Genomic DNA, 20,020 nt, shown 5'->3' on the forward strand with positions numbered 1-20,020 from the left:
CCAGAAAAACAATGTTAGTTACATATTGGAATAGTGAGTAGTTGTTCCTTCTTTGTTTCATGGAGTTATGCATGGTTGAGTCGGCGAGTCAACCTGACGAAGAAGTTTTCCTCGTCAATACTCTCTGGTTCGACCCCAAGCGAGTGAAACTTGTAGATCAAGGCAGAGGTGCGCCGCAACACCGAGTTAAAGTTTATGCTAGTAAGCTACCTCTACTCGTCTTGATAAATTTGATAATTACCTATTATTCACACTTATTAGAGCCTCTTATTTGTCTTTATATCATGTGTTTTATGTTGAATTTCATGAAAAAAATGTAAGGTTTGTATATATTATCCAAAGATAGACATAATTTTGTGTGTGTATTATTTTGCAGGAGAATGGAAGATTTAAGAATAATAGAGAGTTGTTACAACCATTAACCAGTTTAGAAAATCTTACATCATTTACAAAATTGTCATTGTGTCATTTTTTATACTTAATGGATTAGAACTCATATAATATATTTCTATAAAAAGTATTTTTTTCACTAGTGTTCGTTGTCGCTGTTTTTACTACTCATTTTCTTTGTACTCGTTATTCATGTTGTTTTTCTCGTGTCATCACAACTTGTGTGTTCTCCATAGGTTTTCTTCCAATTGTTTGTTTTCTCTCTCCTCATGTGTTGTTCTCACTACTATTTTTCATTTCTCTACAAGTTCCTCCCTTCCCACACATTGCAAGTTCCTATCTCATCATGTTCTTGCAAAAAGAGACTTATTCTTTTACATAATAGTTATTAAAAGTATGATTTTCGACAATAAATGTAACTGTCATTTATTTCTACAACTTATAACAACCTATGTATTAATGACGGTTTCAAAACTGTATTTTTTTTAATTGTCGTCAAAAGTTTTGTTTAGAGTGGTGAGTACTACCTTTTTAATCATTTAGTTTCAATCATTTAGTAGGAAACCTCTAATTCTTGAAATATATGATTAATGGATTATTCATGCAATCACTCTTTGTTTATCTTTATACCATAGTTATTATGACTAATGAGACTCAATTTACAAATATTGAAATGAAATGACTAAGGTGGTCTATATTGTCTCAACCTATAAACATTACACGCAACACTAAAATAATATATTATATTAAAAGGTTAAATTGATTAAATTTTTGTCTCATTTATTTCCAATTAGAATAGTCTCAAAGTTCAAATAATTTGCCGAATCAAAGTTTTAGATCGAGTGAGAAAAAAATAAACTTGTTCCTTCATAATCCCTACTTATGAAGAAAGGGTGAGACTTTAACTCCTCTAATGGAGAATTATCATGCGTGTTATTCAAGTTATTTGACCAAAACTAGAAGCTATGTATCAACCCACTCACTACTTCTAAATTTATTTATTTATAAAATTTTCACTTTTGGGATGGCTTGGCAAGTTGAAAGTGGTGTCCACCACAAATGAAATTAATTAATTCTAAACAATATATATATATATATATATATATATATATATATATATATATTAGAATTTATTATGCTGTCATAAAAAATAGATAAATAAACAAATGCTTTATTCAGTTTTTTGTTTTGTGCCCTCTATTATTGTTGGTCTTTTCAGTAGTGATATCTGTAATTATATTTAAGTATTATAACTAGAATAATTAGACATCAATTTCGTTAATTTAAAAATAATGAAATAGTTATTGAGATTGAATTAATATATTTATTAAATGCTAATATAAAACAAATGTCATTTAACCCTAATTAAATTATGCTTTCTCCATCACATGTACCTGTCTCAGTCAACTAACTCCACCTACTTAAGCCAAATTCACTTTTACCTTTTTTTTTAATTCTTTTTCACTAAACAAATCATCAAGTGGAGGCTGAAGAGCTCCAATAATTGGCACCAATGTTGAATTGAAACAAAATACAGAATCCAATGGTCTCAACAAAGTGCTCTATGTCTACCTTTTTCAGTACTTGTGTGTGCATTATTTTAGTTTTCTTTTCCTTAGGCTATTATTTTCATAAAAGTGTATTTCTTTTTTATGAATTTAGATTTTTTTACTAAATTTTTTTATACTATTTTTCTGCTAAACTTTTAAAATATATTGATATATTAAAAATAATATTTTCAACGTTTAATAAAAGAACACAACTAGAATACTTTTATATCTTTAAAATACCGTAAATTTGAGTTTAAACCTTTAAAACTTCTTAACAATTAAGAAATAAACTTTTAAGTTTAACTCAACCCCACAAAACCGACTTGTACCCACTTATATGTTATAAATTGGTCTTATCTCTAGTCGATGTGAGATTTCCAACACACCCTCTCACGTTTAAGTATATACATCTCGAGCATGAAACTAGACATTAATGGATAATCCAATAGCGAGTGAAACAATATGTTCAACAAACAACGAATATCGCTAAGATAAACTCTAACTTGTCTTTGATACTATGTTAAGAAATGGACTTAAACCTAACTTTAATATAATGAAATTAAACTTACATATACATACATTGAAAAAAAAAATGGATTCTGGAAAGAGGTTTGAAGATCTGATTTAATTTGTAAATGTTGAAAATATTAAAATGGTGTGTGAGAATGAGAGGCACCCAGGTGGTAGGAATAATTGAGGGAGGGAAAGAGTGAAATGGAGCTTTCAAAGACAGAGAAGAAACAGTAGAAGTAGCCCACTTCCCACCGCAAGTGCTAATGTTTTGACAAATACGTAACCATCAACTCTATATATTTTAAGGATTCATGTCACTAAACAAAACTCTACCCACCTCTTTTCATCTACTTAACTTGTACTTTTCCATCCCATGTAAATCAATTAAATAACATATACCATTTTCGATCGTCATTTTCACTTCATTATTGATACCACACTCACTTTATTATATAATAATAATTCATTCAAAACTATGTTCTTCTGATGATATCTGTACTTCACGAGCCCTCAATCATGGAGGGCTTAGTCTAAAATTCTTAAGATAATTATGCAATGATGGATACTGACATGTATCTTGCTCAAATTGCTTGATGGATTTTTATCGGATAATTACTACAATTGTTTATGACTTTGGCTTTTTGATGCATACGTGTATGCACTGCATTCTGTGTCGTTGCTCAAATAATGGTTCTTCAGACACACGCATACATATGTCACATAATTAGTAAACCTTATTAGTCTTTGGAGTTTGGCAGTTTCATGAGCAATCACTCACATAAACACATGGAAATTCATAATTTGACCATCTCTTTACCTTCTCATCCACTCCAAAAGATAATACAATTCATGAAAATGAAAGATACAAGACATTTAACCATTTGGGTATTTTAATAAAAAAATTTATTTTTTTTATGCAGAGTTTCATGTAAATTCTAGAAAGATACACCTCAATAAAATCTAAATTTGTGGATCTCTATACTCCCATTCTTAAATAAATTTGTGGATCATAAAGTTGGAATCTTTTCCCTGTATAATACTTTCTTTGTCTTTCTCTGAATTAATAATGTGAACAATTACAAATTATGATGTAGAACAACCATATTTCTCTATAGATCAATAATAAAATGAAATAAAAAACTGAAAACACTTCCTTTTTTATTTTCCCAAAACCTTGCGATGGGTGATAAAAAGGGATAAGAACAAGACCAGATAATGTGGTTGAGATTTTTCTTAGAACAAGATCTTGTACACAAAAATTAAAGAAGTTCAAACTAAGAAGAGTAAATTTGAAGACAGAACTTTTTATATTTAAAATATTCAAAATGTTGGAGAATTTTTTTATTGGAAAAGATTGATCACTTATCCATATAAAAAATAGCTAAGTATGAATTTGGTTTTATTACGAGTTTTTACTATAATAGAACATATTTCTCTCATTTGTTTATTTTTTTATATAATCATTTTAATCCTAATTACAGTTTAATTTTATCAATACGGGATATATTTGTCTATGTTTGAGTCAGACACAGGTAAATTATCGGTTTGGATATTATTGTTAATTATACTAGACTGAAAAAATGTTAATCATTTATAAAACATGAGTTAATTATCTATATAAAAGAGCTAAAATTACTTTTCAAAATAAAAGCTTCCACTTATATTTAGAAAAAAATATTACATCATTTTTTGCAGTATTGTAAGAGAAATGAAAAATATTCTCATAATGAAACTCTAGTGTGAGTTTCCTCCTCACTAACCAAACACATGCCTAAGATCTTTGGAAGAAAACGAAATGAATATTTTAACTTGGTCTAAGATAAATAAATTATTGAGTGCTGTTCAAGAACATTGGCCATGATGTAAAAGATCACATTAAAATAGTAAGAATTAAAACAAGTGATAAAGCCTCATATTGACTTGGTGTGTTTCCAAGAAAGATCAAAAGAGAGATTACAAAACAAAAATGATATTATATAAGGCGTGGTGAGCAATGATGATTAGCATGGCTCAGAATATTTTACCATTTAGCAGTCACAAAAGCTGTGATGGTTATTTTATTCTGTAAAACCAAATGAAATTAAATAGTATTTGTTGGAAATATGTGAGTCTAACCTTTTATATATTACTCTACTTTTTCGTTTCTAAGGTAAGATTTTAACTCATATTTAGATTCTTAACAATTTTCTTTTCAAAGGTGAGTTCTTTTCACATAGTTATATTTTTTTTTCACCGAAAACATTTTCAATCAATTACAATCACGAATAGAAATTTTAGGTAAAGAGTGATGTCAATTTCTTATATAATTGAGCTCAAATTTCATCGGTGTTTGTGTTTCTTTATTGTTGTTTGTGTTTTTCTAGTTAACCTTTTATTTGATAGACCAACGTAGATTTTGGTTTGGATATAGAAAAAGAGACGGTGATGATTAATCTGATTGCCGAAACCGTAACTTTTGTGGTAACAGAAAGGAGGTTGAAAGTGGAGGTGTTATTAGCTGTAAGGTGTTCGTTAAAAGTCCACTTACGTGCACCAAGAATCCAGAAGTGTGTAGTGAGAGATGATGGTTTGTGGAAGGAGAACAACTTTGACGAAAAGACCCTAAAATATCTTCGGTGAAGGAAAAGGCTTTGGAGGAAAAAGCCATGGACACACTGATCCTTTAACAAAGTTCAGTGCCCCAAATCTGTGAGGGTAGTAGTGTTCATGATACACTGAGCTGTACGCGACTTGGTTTTGTCACTTCTTGGTTTGCAACACACAATTTTAGCCAAATAGGAGTTCTACACGCAAAAGGGTAAGTAATTAATTAATATATGATTAGATGAAAACATTATTCTAGTTTAGGATTCTTCTTTCTTCCACCTTGTCATCTGCACAGGTGGCTTCCACTTCTCACATATGAGTAACTTCTATTTCGAGGGACACTAAGTAATTACATTCAATGGGTGGAAATTTTATTAGGAGGATTCACTTGAAATATTTTATATATTTTTTTAATTTTTATTTTAACGTCACATTCAATTTATATTTGTGTTTTTTTAGGAATACTAATGCAATTATGAACCAATCGATAATATTATTTAATCTATTGTTTGTTTTGAAACATAAATTTTTTTTAAGATTTTATTTTTAAAAATTGAAGTAGAAAAATGTATTTAAGTTGTTTTTAGTTCCTACAAATATAGATCCAACAAACAATAAATTTTTCGATTGTGTGTAACACAATAAGTTAAAGGAAAATGATACTTGAACAACCATTTTTGACAACATTTAGACACGCTCACACGTGTCAAAATCTGAGTGGTCCAGTTGGAAAAATTAAATGAAAATGGACCACTCAGATTTTGACACGTGTGCGCGTGTCTAAATGTTGTCAAAAATGGTTGTTCAAGTGTCATTTTCCTAAGTTAAACAAACAACAAATTTAGTTAACATGGATTATAACCCATGGTTATGATACCATGTTAAAAAGTAAACTTTAACTCCACAAAACCGACTGGTAAGGTAAGATTTGCATCTATTTATATACTGTAAACATGTTTTATCAGTAGTTGATGTGGATACCCAACACACTCTCTCACATCAACATATATATATATATATATATATATATATATATATATATATATATATATATATATCGAACATGAGACTAAACATTAATGGGTGGTCTGTTATAATTTTATAGTGGATAATTCGTTAAGCTCAACAAACAACAAATCTTTTTATAGCGGATGACACAATAGGTCAAACAAACAACACATTTCGTTAAAATAGACTCTAACTCATGTTCTTATAATGTTAAGAAATAAACTTTAAACCTAACTTAGCCTACAAAATAGATTTATAAAATAAGATTTACATTCACTTGTATATTGTAAACTTGTCTAATCATTCGATGTTAGATCTCCAACAATATTAAGATAACATCATTATTTTATGTAAGTTTAGAACAATAACAAATATATATAAATGAAGAAAAAAAGTTAATTTTGATAACAAAACAAAATAATATAAAAATAAATGTTTCCATATTAAAATAATTTTCACATTTTTCTATGAACCATAATTCATGAGATCATGGCCGCAATTGATATTGAAAAATTGAAGCTTTGGATGTTGAAGGTGTATGTGGTGATTGTGCTAAGCGAAGGAATTTTGTGGACAGAAGTTGATGAGAAGTGCAACATTTTTTGCGTTCTCTTTTCCTTTCTTTATATATGGTGGACTTGAAAAGCACTTGTAGCCCACAAAAACAAAAGTTAAAAAGCATTATAAAAAAGGAACTTGAAGCATAGCTCACGTTGATTTTAGTGTGGGCACAAACAAGTTTATCATAAAATAGTACCAACATTTTCTTTTTCCTCCTCGAAATTTATGCGGCTAAGTTATCTGATATAACTTTTGAGAATATTGTAAAATTTTCTTAGAAAAGTCATACATGGACAATTTATAAATAATTATATTCACCACTTGCACCAAAAACTAAAAGAAATGAAATAAGTGATAAGTTAAAATTAATTTTATACACAAGTTAAAACAATTTTTTTTTATTAACAAGACACTTTTAAACGATCCTATGTAATATACAAGTAAAAGTCATTATAATTACGTTTTTTTTAGTTTGAATTTTAAAGAAAAAGAAATATATGATGCATGAACAAGGTGGAATGATATTTGTGGGACAACTCATTGCCATGGGTAGGTGTCTTGAATGTTTTCCAACAAATCCACGTGTCCCTTCGTTCAAATTATTTAATTATATTAAAGATCTTGTGTACAAGAGAGGTAAAAAGTAAATAAGCAAGATTGGGAAACTTATTCGTTTTAAATAATGCTAAATTGAAAAAAAAATAGTTGGGTTGAGTAAAATAAACTAAATATAAGTACACAAATTTTATTACATTAAAATTTTGTATTAAAAGTAAATATTGGTCATGTATAAAGTTGGTGATGATTCATTAATCTCAAAATTTCTTCACATTCACATATAAAATTCATGATGCATGAACAATCCATCAAAGTGGGTGGCTCAAAATTTTAGGGACAATAGTACCATAGCTTAATAAGGGTAGGTTAGTCTTTGTTCCCTAATTTTATCTTTAAATTTATCGTTTTTGACGTTTTTCTTTTAAAAAATGAGTGAGGGATTACTTAATAATGTTGTAGTAAGCGTTTGTTAAAAATGAATTTTAATAACTTTATATCAACATTAAACATTAAATTATAATTAGTTTAAACACACTATTGTGATAATTTTAAAATTATTGATTAAAATTCGTCACTAGAAACGAGCTAAGTGACTGACTTTTAAGCAAAAGATATTATTTAATTTTTAAGCAAAAGATATTATTTAATTTTTAAGCAAAAGATATTTATTAATTTTTGCGTTAATGAGGTTTTGAATGAAAAAATTATTAGGACTTTGCATGTTTAGGGTAGAGTACTTGGTCATTGTGGGAAGCAAAAAAGAAGCTAACAAAAAGTGATGACTTAGGCAAGATTTTAAACATCATTGTCTCACCATAATTAGGAGAGCATTATTAAAACTTTCAGAATCTTCACACCTGTATCGCAATCACAGATTATTTATAATGACATAATCGAAATTTGCTTTTTTATGTAAAAATTCACAATTAAATTTAAAATTTTGGAATTAAATTAATGTGATCTTGATCACTTGATGCAATAAGAAGAACAAGGGTTACTATTTTCAACTCTCTATTCAAGAAAGCTATCAATAAGTTTATTTATTTCTCCATATAAATTACTCATTTGGTAAAGTTTTAAAATTAGAACTTGTAAATTTTAATTTCTATGTTGATATGTGAACAAGAAAAGTTTAGACATGATGAAACCATAACATGACAAATCAATGATCTACACTACAATTAAATCAGTTACCAATTAGAAGTTATTAATAAAGACGAGATTAATCTCCTTAATATAATTAGACAGGAGAATATTATTTATCATGGATTGATCTATTATAAAGGACTATAATATTTTGACATTTCATAATTTTTTATACTCATTTTATATTTTTATTTTTATTTTTTTAAAATATAAAATTCGTCCTTTTAATTATTATATGGTTAATTATGTTTTTTATTTTTAAATTATTATAAAATGTTCTTTTTGAAGTCAGGTAAAAATCATTTCAATATATTATACGTGGGATTCATAATGATCTAACCTCCAAATATTATTTATATTTATTGAAAAGACTATTTTATATAATTTTCATAAAGTATGGAACTAAATATTTATAATTTAGTTTAAAAATGAAATATAATTTTTTATAATAGTTGGGTGATAAAAAATATTTAACTTGTTATTATATTGTTTTAAAAATTGATTGTTGAGTGATGTAGAATATCAAAATATTATTTGTCGTTATAAAAAGTAAAAGGGTAAATTAAATGAAAATGTAAAACTAATTTATGAATATTTAAAAGAATATACCTGCTTGCTTTATGGAGAAGCAGTATTAAAAATATAAAGTTGTTAATTTGTATATAAATCATGTTTAAAATGTGCATATGATTAGCTAGCTAAATGATTTTGTACCATAAAAATGGGAAACAAGAGTGTTGTTTCTTATCTAAGGTGACAACTAGCATGAGCCTCCACCTCTATTTTGTGCTGATGCAGCTGGCACATTCCCCTTTTGTGCTTTATTAATCGGTAATGCAGAACAAAGGTAAAGGAAAAATCAGATTTTGGTTCTTAAATTCAGTCAAAAACAAAAACACCACATAAAAAGAAGGAAAAAACCTTAACCAATTATATTAGTTGTCACTTTCTTGGTGAACTGAAAATTTTAATATTCATTGTACATGTTCCATTGGTCATCTAATTTGAATATTAAACGTAATTGTTGAGAAATAATGCAGTTTTTTATTAGCAGACCCTGCCACAGAAGCAACCCTTCTCTATATATACCAACTCTTCCCTCTCTTCTTTCTCCCCCTTCTCCCTCTTGCTTCCTACAACAACTTTGCATTGTCTTCAAACTTTGCTTCTTCATACCCTCTTCTTCTTTTGCCTTTTCCATCATTCATTGTTCCCTCTTTGGTAAGCTTTAAGCTTTCATCTTTTCTTTCATGCAAAGCATTTTAATTTGGTTCTTTTTCTCCACCATTGCCCTCAATCACTCCCTTTTCATTTTCATTCACCCATGTCTTCATGTTCCTTCTAACATGATTAATCAACACCAGCCCATTAGTACCATCATCATGATTTTCAGGTTTTGCCCTGAAAGTTACCAGCATGGAACTAGATTTTTGAATAAAGAACAACAGCTGCCATAAATTTGTTATTTTCAAATGTAAACCTGTTTATGTGGTGATTCTACAAAATATGCATTGCTGTAAAGAGATGTCTTTTCAGTTGGATCATGGAAGTTTGTTTAATGAGCAGATTTTATGCTTTCAAAAGTTTATTCACTTTTCCAAGTGCTTTGCTCTGTCACATGAACTCTGTTCCAAGGCTTTATTGATGGGTGTGTTCCCTTTCACACAAGTCCATTTCTTGTGGCTTTTAAGTTTTATAATTTAAAGCAAGCCTTACCATGTTTCTTTAAGTTCTGTGGCACCAAAGGGGCACTGTTTCAATGTTTTTTTTTTCTTTTTTTTAATTCAATCCATTCCACTGGTTGTGGATTGTCCACTCAGAAACTTCACAAAGCCTTATCCCAAATGGTTTGTATTGGCCCTTATTGGTCTCCCCTTATGGACACTTTAATCACTTTAGATGCTAATCTGAGTAATAAAAGCATCTATTTGTGGCTCCATAAAGCCATGAGGATCTGTGGCTTGAGAATCAAAATGAATTGTCATGTAAATTTTGATTGGTTCAAATAAAGTTTCCATGGAATTTACACGCTTTTTTTCTGTTATATGTTTAAGGCTTTGAAATGGAGTTTGAAGACCGCTTCAGACACCAGGCTCAGAGACCAAAATATGATTGTCTTCTTTTTGGTGAGCCTTGTGTTGCTATCAGAACAACTTTAACATACCAAATTGAATTTCCTTATTCATGTGTGCTGTGTTTTAACCATGAGATTGTTCTGCAGATTTAGATGATACTTTGTATCCCCTCAAATCTGGTCTTGCAGAAGCATGTCTCAAAAATATTAAAGGTAAGCCACTGTGCCATATGCTTATGTCACAGCATTCTCAGAAATGACTCTGCAATTTGTACTCACATGAGTGCTATCATTGATCACAGACTACATGGTTGAAAAGCTTGGCATACACCCAAGCAAAATTGATGACTTATCCAACCTCCTTTACAAGAATTATGGAACAACTATGGCTGGTCTAAGGGTATGTTTCCTTATCATTATTGGTTTCCATTATTAAACTCTTGAAACACTAACAGCCCATAATTGTTTTTGTTTCATTTTCTATTCAGGCAATTGGATATGACTTTGACTATGATGAATATCATAGGTAACTTACCCTTTTTCTCTTACCCCCCATCACTTTCAAACTGATAAAAAAGTGTTTTTTTCTTTCAGAACTTTTGTGTTTATTTTGAAATGGTTTGACATTGGTTTCTTAATCACTGCTTGCAGTTTTGTTCATGGGAGATTACCTTATGAGAACCTAAAACCAGACCCAGTTCTGAGGAACCTCTTGCTGAGCCTGCCCTATAGGAAACTTGTAAGTTGTTCTATGACCTATATGAAGCAGTAAAATATGTGACATGAGATGGTGCATGTATAATATCTAATGTGACCTTTATTGTTTCTCTTGTTTTTGTGAATAGATCTTCACAAATGCAGACAAAGTCCATGCTGCTAAGGCACTTAACAGGCTTGGATTAGAAGGCTGCTTTGAAGGAATCATATGCTTTGAGACCCTTAATCCCATTCACAAGAGCACTGTTTCTGATGATGAAGATGACATTGAGTTTGTGGGTTCAAGGACAACCAATCCAACCACTAGCAGTAATGCTCCAGCCAATTCTCAAATCTTTGACATCATAGAACATTTTGCCAAGCCCAATCCCACTTCAGTTTTGCCAAAGACACCAATTATCTGCAAACCATCAGAAAATGCCATTGAATTGGCCCTCAACATAGCCAACCTCAAACCTCAAAGAACAGTAAGAAATTAACCCTTTAACTTTCATGATCTAAAGCTAAAATACAGTTTTAAAAGGTTTTAACTTAATCAATAAAATGGTCTTGGTCTAGTCCAGATTTTCTATTGAGTTTTTTTGGTGCTGTCAACAGCCGTACATTAATAAAAAAACTGATGTTGGTTATTCCACTTAGAACAAATAATAAATTGTGAAAAATGTCACATCATATTAACCTTTGTCACCTCAGTCAATTAAGGACAGTTTATTCTTTGAGATTTAATAAACTAAACAAAGTAAGAAGAGAGACTTAAAGTATAGTTTTTCACTTATCCAATGTGTTCTTTGTAACTTGGTTTAACTGTTGTTTCTTTCTTGTGTTCTTATATCAGTTGTTCTTTGAGGACAGTACCCGTAACATACAAGCTGGAAAACGTGTGGGGCTTCACACTGTGCTGGTAAATCATTTGAAATTTTGTCATGTAGCAGAAACTGAGTTGCTTCCAGAAGCTATTATTGGTTGCATTTCAGTGTAGATAAACTCTGCATAATTTGATTCTATAGATACTCATTGATTGCTGCATACACAGGTTGGTACATCACAAAGATGCAAAGGAGCAGATTATGCTTTGGAAAGCATTCACAACCTTAAGGAAGCTGTGCCAGAACTATGGGAAACTGATATAAAATCAGAAGTTGCATACCCTGGAAAACTAGCTGTGGAAACATCTGTCACAGCTTGAGATTGATTATTATTATAAATAACAATAATAATAATAATAATAATATTAATATTAATATGTCCATCAAATTATGTCCCTTCTTCTTCAATATTGTTCATTTTATGAATTGAAATTCCACCACCAAACAAAAAGAAAAAAAGAACAAAAGAGAGAAAAGCAATGGGAATTCCCCAACTTGAGATGTAGTAGTTGTAGTTGATGTAGATGCTTTGTAAGATTGCAATAAATTAGTCATTAAAATAAGTGTTTCTTTTTGGCCTTACTTATAACTAATTGTCTTCCTCATTCACCAAAATTTCCTCAAGATTTAGATCAGATCTTACATTATGATTATTGTTAGAGAGGGTGTGGCGAAATAAACGATAAATCTGGAATAAAATAAGATATCAAACATTGTGAAAAAGAAATTTTCATCCAAAGAAATTATTAAATTTTAAGTTTAATAGGCTTTTTTTTGTCATTATCATGATTTATTTAATATCGTTTTATTATTTTAAATATCCTCAATTTTATTTTAGAAAAACGCAACTCGACAAATTTCTTCCATTAAAGTAATAACAACGGCAGTACAATAATTATTATGAATAGCAAATAGTATGTTATTAACTGAATAAATATATATTATTTGTTAAAATTAACTTTTCAATGGAGTCTATATGTGCTAGGAATATCAAGTATCATTTAGTAACAAATTTGACAAAAGGAGTTGTTGATTTTCAAATACTTTAGTTAGTTTAGTTAGATGGTGATTAATTTTTAGTATGATTTGTTTGGATTATTTGGAGTTTAAAAAAAATATATCGATATTTACATTTTTGTAAAGATATATGATTCAAAGTTTCATAATAAATTAACTAATTTAGTTTTCATTCATACATATGATTTTATCATTATATATTTATTTAGATTATTTATAATAAATATATTTTGTGAAATATAATTTTTATCATAGATTTAATGTCAGAACCATTAAATTTAGTAGTAAGTGGAAGCCAGGTGTTGGTGTGAGGGTTTAGAAAATTCAGAAAGTGAAAAACAGGTGTATGCAACTGGTTGGACTGATCGATTTTTGACGGTAGTATATAAGCAAAATTTTCAAACGTTGAGCCACTTTTTGCATGCACCTCTTCTCTTCAGATTTATGAGTTTCTCCTCCTTCTCTCTACAATCCTCATTCTTCTCTCTAAAAATCCTCACTCTCTTCTTCTGCTGATCATCATCTAGGCCGTGTTTGAATTCTTCTTTGGTGACAAGAGTTTCTTTTCCATCAATCTAGTTGTTGTCGAAGTGGGTAAGTAATTTCTCTCGTTCGTTAAAGTTTTCAGTAATTTCTGATACATGTAAGCATTGTTCAGCTTGTATGTGTTCTTCATCTATTTCTCTCTAAACCTGTTTCTGTTTTGATCCTCTGGTTGGTCCCTTTTCACCGATCGGAATTGTAGTGGGTTGCTTTAGAAGTGATTGCTGGTTATTCAAAGTGGTGGAGGCTTAGGAAATTCCTAGTTTATTCAAGGTAAGGGAAGCTAGTTATTTAATTACATTTTTTTATGTTTGAAGTTGATGTGTGAACGTTTGCAGGTATGAATGATGGTATGTTTGATTGAATTGTATTCAAATTCTGTGTTTGGCCGAGACTTGTGAACTGAATTGGAGTTCCTATTGTAGAACATTCGGTCAGTCTAGGTGAGAGAAGAGATTGTGTGAAAATGTGAGTGGTGAGCGGTGTGTAATAGGTTCAGTAGAATATGTTTAAAATAACTTAGAAATCACGTTTGGAGGGTTAAAGATTAAGAAAAATATCTTATTTTGGTTTAAGAATTGTTATTCAAAGATTTGTTCAGTTGACCATTCGACTGTGTTATGTACTCAGTCATTAACTGGATTCAGTCTATTAGCAGTATTATCTATTTATGACCGTTCGGTCTAATCGTAAGTGTTATAATATTAAACTAGTGTTCGGTCTCGATAGAATATCCAAAAATCTCTAAGTACTCGGTCTAGTATAATATTCGGTATAAGTTTTTAAGAGTTTTCAGTGTAAATTATGAGTGTGTAGTTTAAACTCTTTGGATTGGGCTAATTGTCTAGTAGTTGGTTTCTATGGTGGTCGGTCAATAATAGCGTTCGGTCAGTGTTTTCTACTTTGTTTGTTATGAACCGTTCGGTTCTCTCGATTGGGTAGGGTGAAGGTGTTCGGTCTCCAATGTTCACAGGTTTTATCTTTATTATGTGAAAATTTAATTGATGAATGATTGTGTATGTTAAGAATTGAAGATTTATACTTTCAAATATTGTGGAAGAGAATTCCAAGGATGAATGTCTCATGGATGATTGTGGAATTGTAAAGTATGAATATGGATATGCTAAGCTGGTGTTCATCCTGATATTCTGTGAGTTACTCATTCTCAAGTAGAGAGGAGTAACTCATGAGTGAGAATGGCAGGAGGTCCTACCGCCTCAGGGTGCCGAGGTAGGTAGTATGGGATTAACCTTGGGTAGTAACTTGATTGGTGTCAGCTGTTACACTACCACAAGTGCAAGGACGACTGTAGCTACATATTCATACAATCTGGATGGTCAAGTCATAGTGTTCGGTTTATATATATTGATATGAATTATGATGTTTTGGTTGTATGTGATGAATTGTATTCATTGTTGTATGATGTACCGTTCGGTTTCATATTGATTGAACTTGCATGAAATGTGTATATGTGATTATAATTAAATTACAATAGCTTACCCTATTTTCTTGTTTTGTCTTGTCTTGTCCGTTCGGTTTTCTTTTTCCTTGCAATGATCATCCTATGGATGTGAGCAGAAGGTGACGAGTGTACGGTGGAGCAAGTGTTGGAAGGCGAAGATCTTGTGGCTTAAGTTATGACCGTTCGGTCATCTGTTGTGTATAGTTTTGAATTGGACCGTTCGATCAATATATTTAGTATTCCTTTTGCAAACCGATCGGTTTATACAGTGTGTTGTATCATCGTTCGGTTTATTCCTATGTTTTGTATCAAACTTATGTTACTTTGTAAAGTTTTTAAGTTTTATGGTTATTTTGGATAATTGTAATGTTAAATATTTTACTAACTCTGGTTGAACTGATCTATCTTATTATTACATGTGATTAATCTATGATATATTATTATGTTATATTTTGGGATGTTACATTTAATATGATTTTTAATTTTTATATTTTTTGATTTCTTTTAATAAATTTTTATATGATAATAAATAATTACTAAGTAATGATTATTAAGATGTAAAAATTCATTTTGATATTTATTATTATTCTATTTGGAAATAAGATGGAATTGGAAAAAAAAATATTAAGTTCACTATGTAAATGTCATAAAAAAAAATTAAACCAAAGTCATAAAAAAATCAACTAATACTTCCAAAGAAAACAAATAAATGAAATCTAAAATGTGGAAGTTAAACCAATTTCGAAAGAAATCTAAATAAATAAACGAGAAAAAAAATTAAACCAAATAAAATCTTGTTTATTTCCAATCCCAAAATTAGGTATCCACACATCATTTCCACAATTTGCAGTCATACTCACAATTTAGTGACCGAAGAACATTCAAAGAAAATGTGTTCTTATCAGAATTAGCACAGAGAACATAGAACAAAGAGTGATTCTTTTTCTTGAAGATCAATATCAATGGACAATCTATCGTGTAAAAGTTTCCACAAAACTAAAGTTTTAATTGGAGAAATAACTTTATTCCAAATCAAATCATCCCAAGGAAAAAAAAAATAGTATATGAGAATGACATAAAAACTCATGAATCTAAATATTATTATATAAATTATTTATTCTTTAAAATTGGGAGATAAGGAAAGGTGGTAAAGCTGGATTATTTATACTATATAAACATGTTTGATAATAATGTTTGGTTGTTGAACCCAATTGAAGTGTGAATGATGTATATTTTACATTTCACGTGAACTTGATACAATTGGTGTTTTAAATGGATGATGACCATTAAAGCAAAGCTGTGAAATGGTCAAATTCCATATTATTGTCATGCTGTATATTTTATATAAAACTAACTTCCAAGTGGGTTTGACTCATACAAAGACATAACATGTTTAAAGTGCGAAATTAATAAACCAAACCTACGTGCCAAAGTTCTTACCAAATTAATATTTTAATCTTGAACCATAACTTCTTGTCTCCATCAAGGAATACAATAATTAATTCCACCCCAAACAGAAAGAAAAGAGAAAAGGTTGAAGCTATTCATAATAGATCAAACTATTTTTATTAACAAAATAGATAAATAATTAATTTAGTAAAATGAATATTTCCATATTTTATTTGTAATATAATAAAAATTTCAATTTTATTTGTTCTATGTGAAGTAAGTGAAGACGTAATCTCTAATAATTTTCATGTATTTATTAAAACAATGTTAACATTAATATAAAATTAAATTTTAAAAATTACTAAAAATTTTAAATTTATAAAGTAAAAAACCAATGTAGGAGGGTTTTTCTTAAAGTTAAGTATATATTAATCCTATTTTTTTCTTTAATGAATATATTTTTAATAAATATATTTGATAATTATTAAAAAAATTATCTTAATTATAAACGTTAAATAACAAAATTAAAATTTGTGTATTAATTATAGTACCAGAGGTAGGTGAGTACCAAGAGTGGTGCTAATAATCATTTGTAATCGTGTGAAGATTATAGTAGAACTCTATATGAAGGAGAGTATATGTAGCTTAGTTTGAGCGAACCAGTATAAAATTTGTTGTGTTATTCTCTCTTCTCTTTACTAAACGATCTTCTTAGAAAATCTGCAATTAAGTTTTGGTTTAATACATCATTTGGTTCCTAGTTTTGGGGTTTTTGTTCAAAGTCGTCATACGTTTTAAAAAAAGTTCAGTTAGGTCTCATATTTCGTTAAAAAATGTTCAAAATGCTCCTTTTGACTTACGGCATTAAAAACATAATGGTGCAGTTGCCTCCGTGGCCAAAACTGAATGACGTGTAAAGTTTTTGCAATACGTGGCACATATGATATATTTGAATGTGTAAATTAAAAAAAATATATAATGACATCAGCTAGGTTTAACGATATGAGTTAAATTAAATTATCCTTATCTAAGAATCCTATCGCGATTTTTGGGTTTAACAATCTGGTGAAACTGGTCTTGTAATCATTGTGGCATGGTGATTCCTTGAAGGTCAAATTTGAGGAGCGTACGTACGTGAGGTAAGTGTTGCTAACCCTAGCCTACTTACTTGATGTTTTTGTTGTTGGATTTGGGGATTAGGGTTTGAGGTGAAAATAGAGGATGGAAAGTAATGGTGGAGAGGAAGTGGATGGTGGAGTGGAGGTGGACAGAGATGGTGGAATGGAGGTGGAAACTAATGGTGGAGAGGAGGTGGATGTGGAGTGGAGGTGGACAAAGATGGTGGATTGGAGGTGGAAACTAATGGTGGAAACTAAGCCATATATATCTTTCATGTGGTTTTCGTTGATATTCATTTGGAACCAAAGTACACAGTTTTAAATTGAAAAGGGAACCACATTGCACATTTTTTGACCAAAGGGGAAACTAAATTTAACATTACATATAAACACCTGAACGTAAACATTGAGCTTCACCTTCACATTACATGAACACCTACACCTAAACGTAAACATTGAGCTTCACCTTCACATTGTTTCTGCGTTTCTAGCTTGTGCAATTTGCAGGTTGGTGCCCATGGATGCTGCTTGCAAACTAGGGTTTCTGCGATTTAGGTAGTGATTATGTATGTTTATGGGTTGCTGCAGGTGTGAATTGGGTTTCTAGGTGTCGCGATTGTGATTTTCTTGTTCATATTTGGGTTGGAATTTCTGGTTTGCAGGTTAGGGATTTCAATTCGTTTCTTGCTTAATGGTGGTGAGGCGCAACGCATGGTAGAAATTTTGCCCTGATTACTGGCGACGCGATTTAGGGTTTCATGGTTGCTAGGGTTTGATTTCTGGGTTTTATGTTACTTTTCTTTGCTTCGAATTGTAGGTCTGTGTTGATGGTGGTGACGGCGGCACGATAGCCTGAGGGTTTGGTGGTGGCGTGTTTCATTTTGCGGCAACGGCGACAGCTAGGGTTTCATGGTGGTGGCACAAGGGTTTCTGGTCTTAGGGAAATTAGGGTTTCACAGTGTCCTCCTATCCTTTTACATTAACATGGCCACATCAGTGGGTCACATTTTCCATGTCATAAAAATTTGGACAAATCACAGTTGCCACATCATTGCACCGTTATGTTTTTGACGCCGTAAGCTAAAAGGACCAACTTGAACTGTTTTTAACGAAATATGGGACAATAATAAACTTTTTTAAAAGGTAGGACGACTTTGAACACAACGCCCCAAACTAGGGACTAAATGATGTATTAAACCTTAAGTTTTATATTTGAAAATATAAGAACTTCCATGCTAAACGAACCTTTATTTTTAAAGGAAGTTCTTAAAACACTACAATATAAATTATTCTGAATATCATGACGATCTTATCAACGCATATATTTTAAGTCGAGCGTCTAAGCTTTTGAAAGAATATTTTATATGCTCGATAACATGCTACATCAGAAGTGTTACAAAAAACATTTTTCATAAACACTATTCAACCCCCTTCTAGTGTTTTTTAGGTACTTCAAGACTTTCATTTCCATAAGAAGTTAGCTTGCTTCGGCTCATAGAGTATATTGAGAGATTTAAATAAGAGACACTTAATTTTAGATGTTGTTTATGATTTTCTAATCTATTCAATCAGTTTGGTCTAGAAAACATTACTTCAGCTCTAGGCTTCAGACATTATAAGATGCTTTTTTCGTAGAGGTTACTTGTTTGAAACAACTTTTCCTACACAACGATATTTTGTTTAATGTTGACTATTAAACTTCAAAACTTAGGTTGCTTAGATAGTCTCTACTCTCTATTATAACATCTTCAAAATGACCTCTTTATCTACTGGATGTCAACAATGCAATTCTTAATGACAATTTGTAAGATGAAATTTATAGGGAGCAACCTCCTATATTTTTTCCTCAAGAGAGTCTTTTAGGTTGATATTTCGTCTTTTATGTCATTTTTGCAAATCATTAACAATTTAGTGTCACTCGAGTGTAAAAGCATAAATTTTCACTAAATGTTAATTGACTATATTAATAGAAAACTTGATACATACGATTTTTATGCATCATCTTGAAGGGAAATATTAGATACATTATCTCTATCTTATCTTTATTTTTTATCTTTAATTACTTTGTTATTATTTCTTATTTGTATTTTGGATTTAGTCAATATTTCTTTTATTTATAAATAGAGGACCCTATGTATATATTCAACACTAGAAAGATTAATCTCACATATAGTTTTTCACTATATTCAACCTATATTATTACCAATAACATGTTACAATTGTAATTGATATATATTAACATTTATGAGACATTTTAGCTAACAAAATATTACTAATTTAAAAAAACATGAGTTGAATGAAAATATTAATATTTTAATGTGTAAATATAATTCTTTTACTTTATCATAGTTGTAACTTATTAATTTGGAAAAAATGGTAAATTTATGTGTGGTGTTAAATTTAGTTTTAGTTCCATTCAACTTGTTTTGGTCTTTTGTCCACTAATTTTGAAAAAGCACTACTTTGTTTCTTCTCATTAGTTTAGACAAAGGTTTTATACATGGAAAAAAGTACTTTAGATA

The 20,020-nt window shown here is 30.1% G+C and overlaps 1 protein-coding gene across 1 annotated transcript; it reads left to right on the plus strand.

Moving 5' to 3' along the window:
* Window positions 1–9,331: 9,331 nt before the first annotated feature.
* LOC124842803 (suppressor of disruption of TFIIS-like) lies at window positions 9,332–12,551 on the plus strand. The gene is made up of 9 exons (XM_088101998.1): window positions 9,332–9,533; window positions 10,367–10,438; window positions 10,534–10,599; window positions 10,689–10,786; window positions 10,875–10,912; window positions 11,038–11,125; window positions 11,232–11,570; window positions 11,939–12,004; window positions 12,137–12,551. Exons 1-9 carry the CDS (start codon window positions 9,347–9,349, stop codon window positions 12,287–12,289), a joined length of 1,107 nt encoding a protein of 368 aa, XP_087958124.1. The 5' UTR covers window positions 9,332–9,346; the 3' UTR covers window positions 12,290–12,551.
* Window positions 12,552–20,020: the final 7,469 nt, after the last annotated feature.

The sequence above is a fragment of the Vigna umbellata genome, chromosome 11 (assembly GCF_029865625.1).
Source record: "Vigna umbellata cultivar VRB3 chromosome 11, Vumbellata_1.0, whole genome shotgun sequence".
Classification (NCBI taxonomy): Eukaryota; Viridiplantae; Streptophyta; class Magnoliopsida; order Fabales; family Fabaceae; genus Vigna; species Vigna umbellata.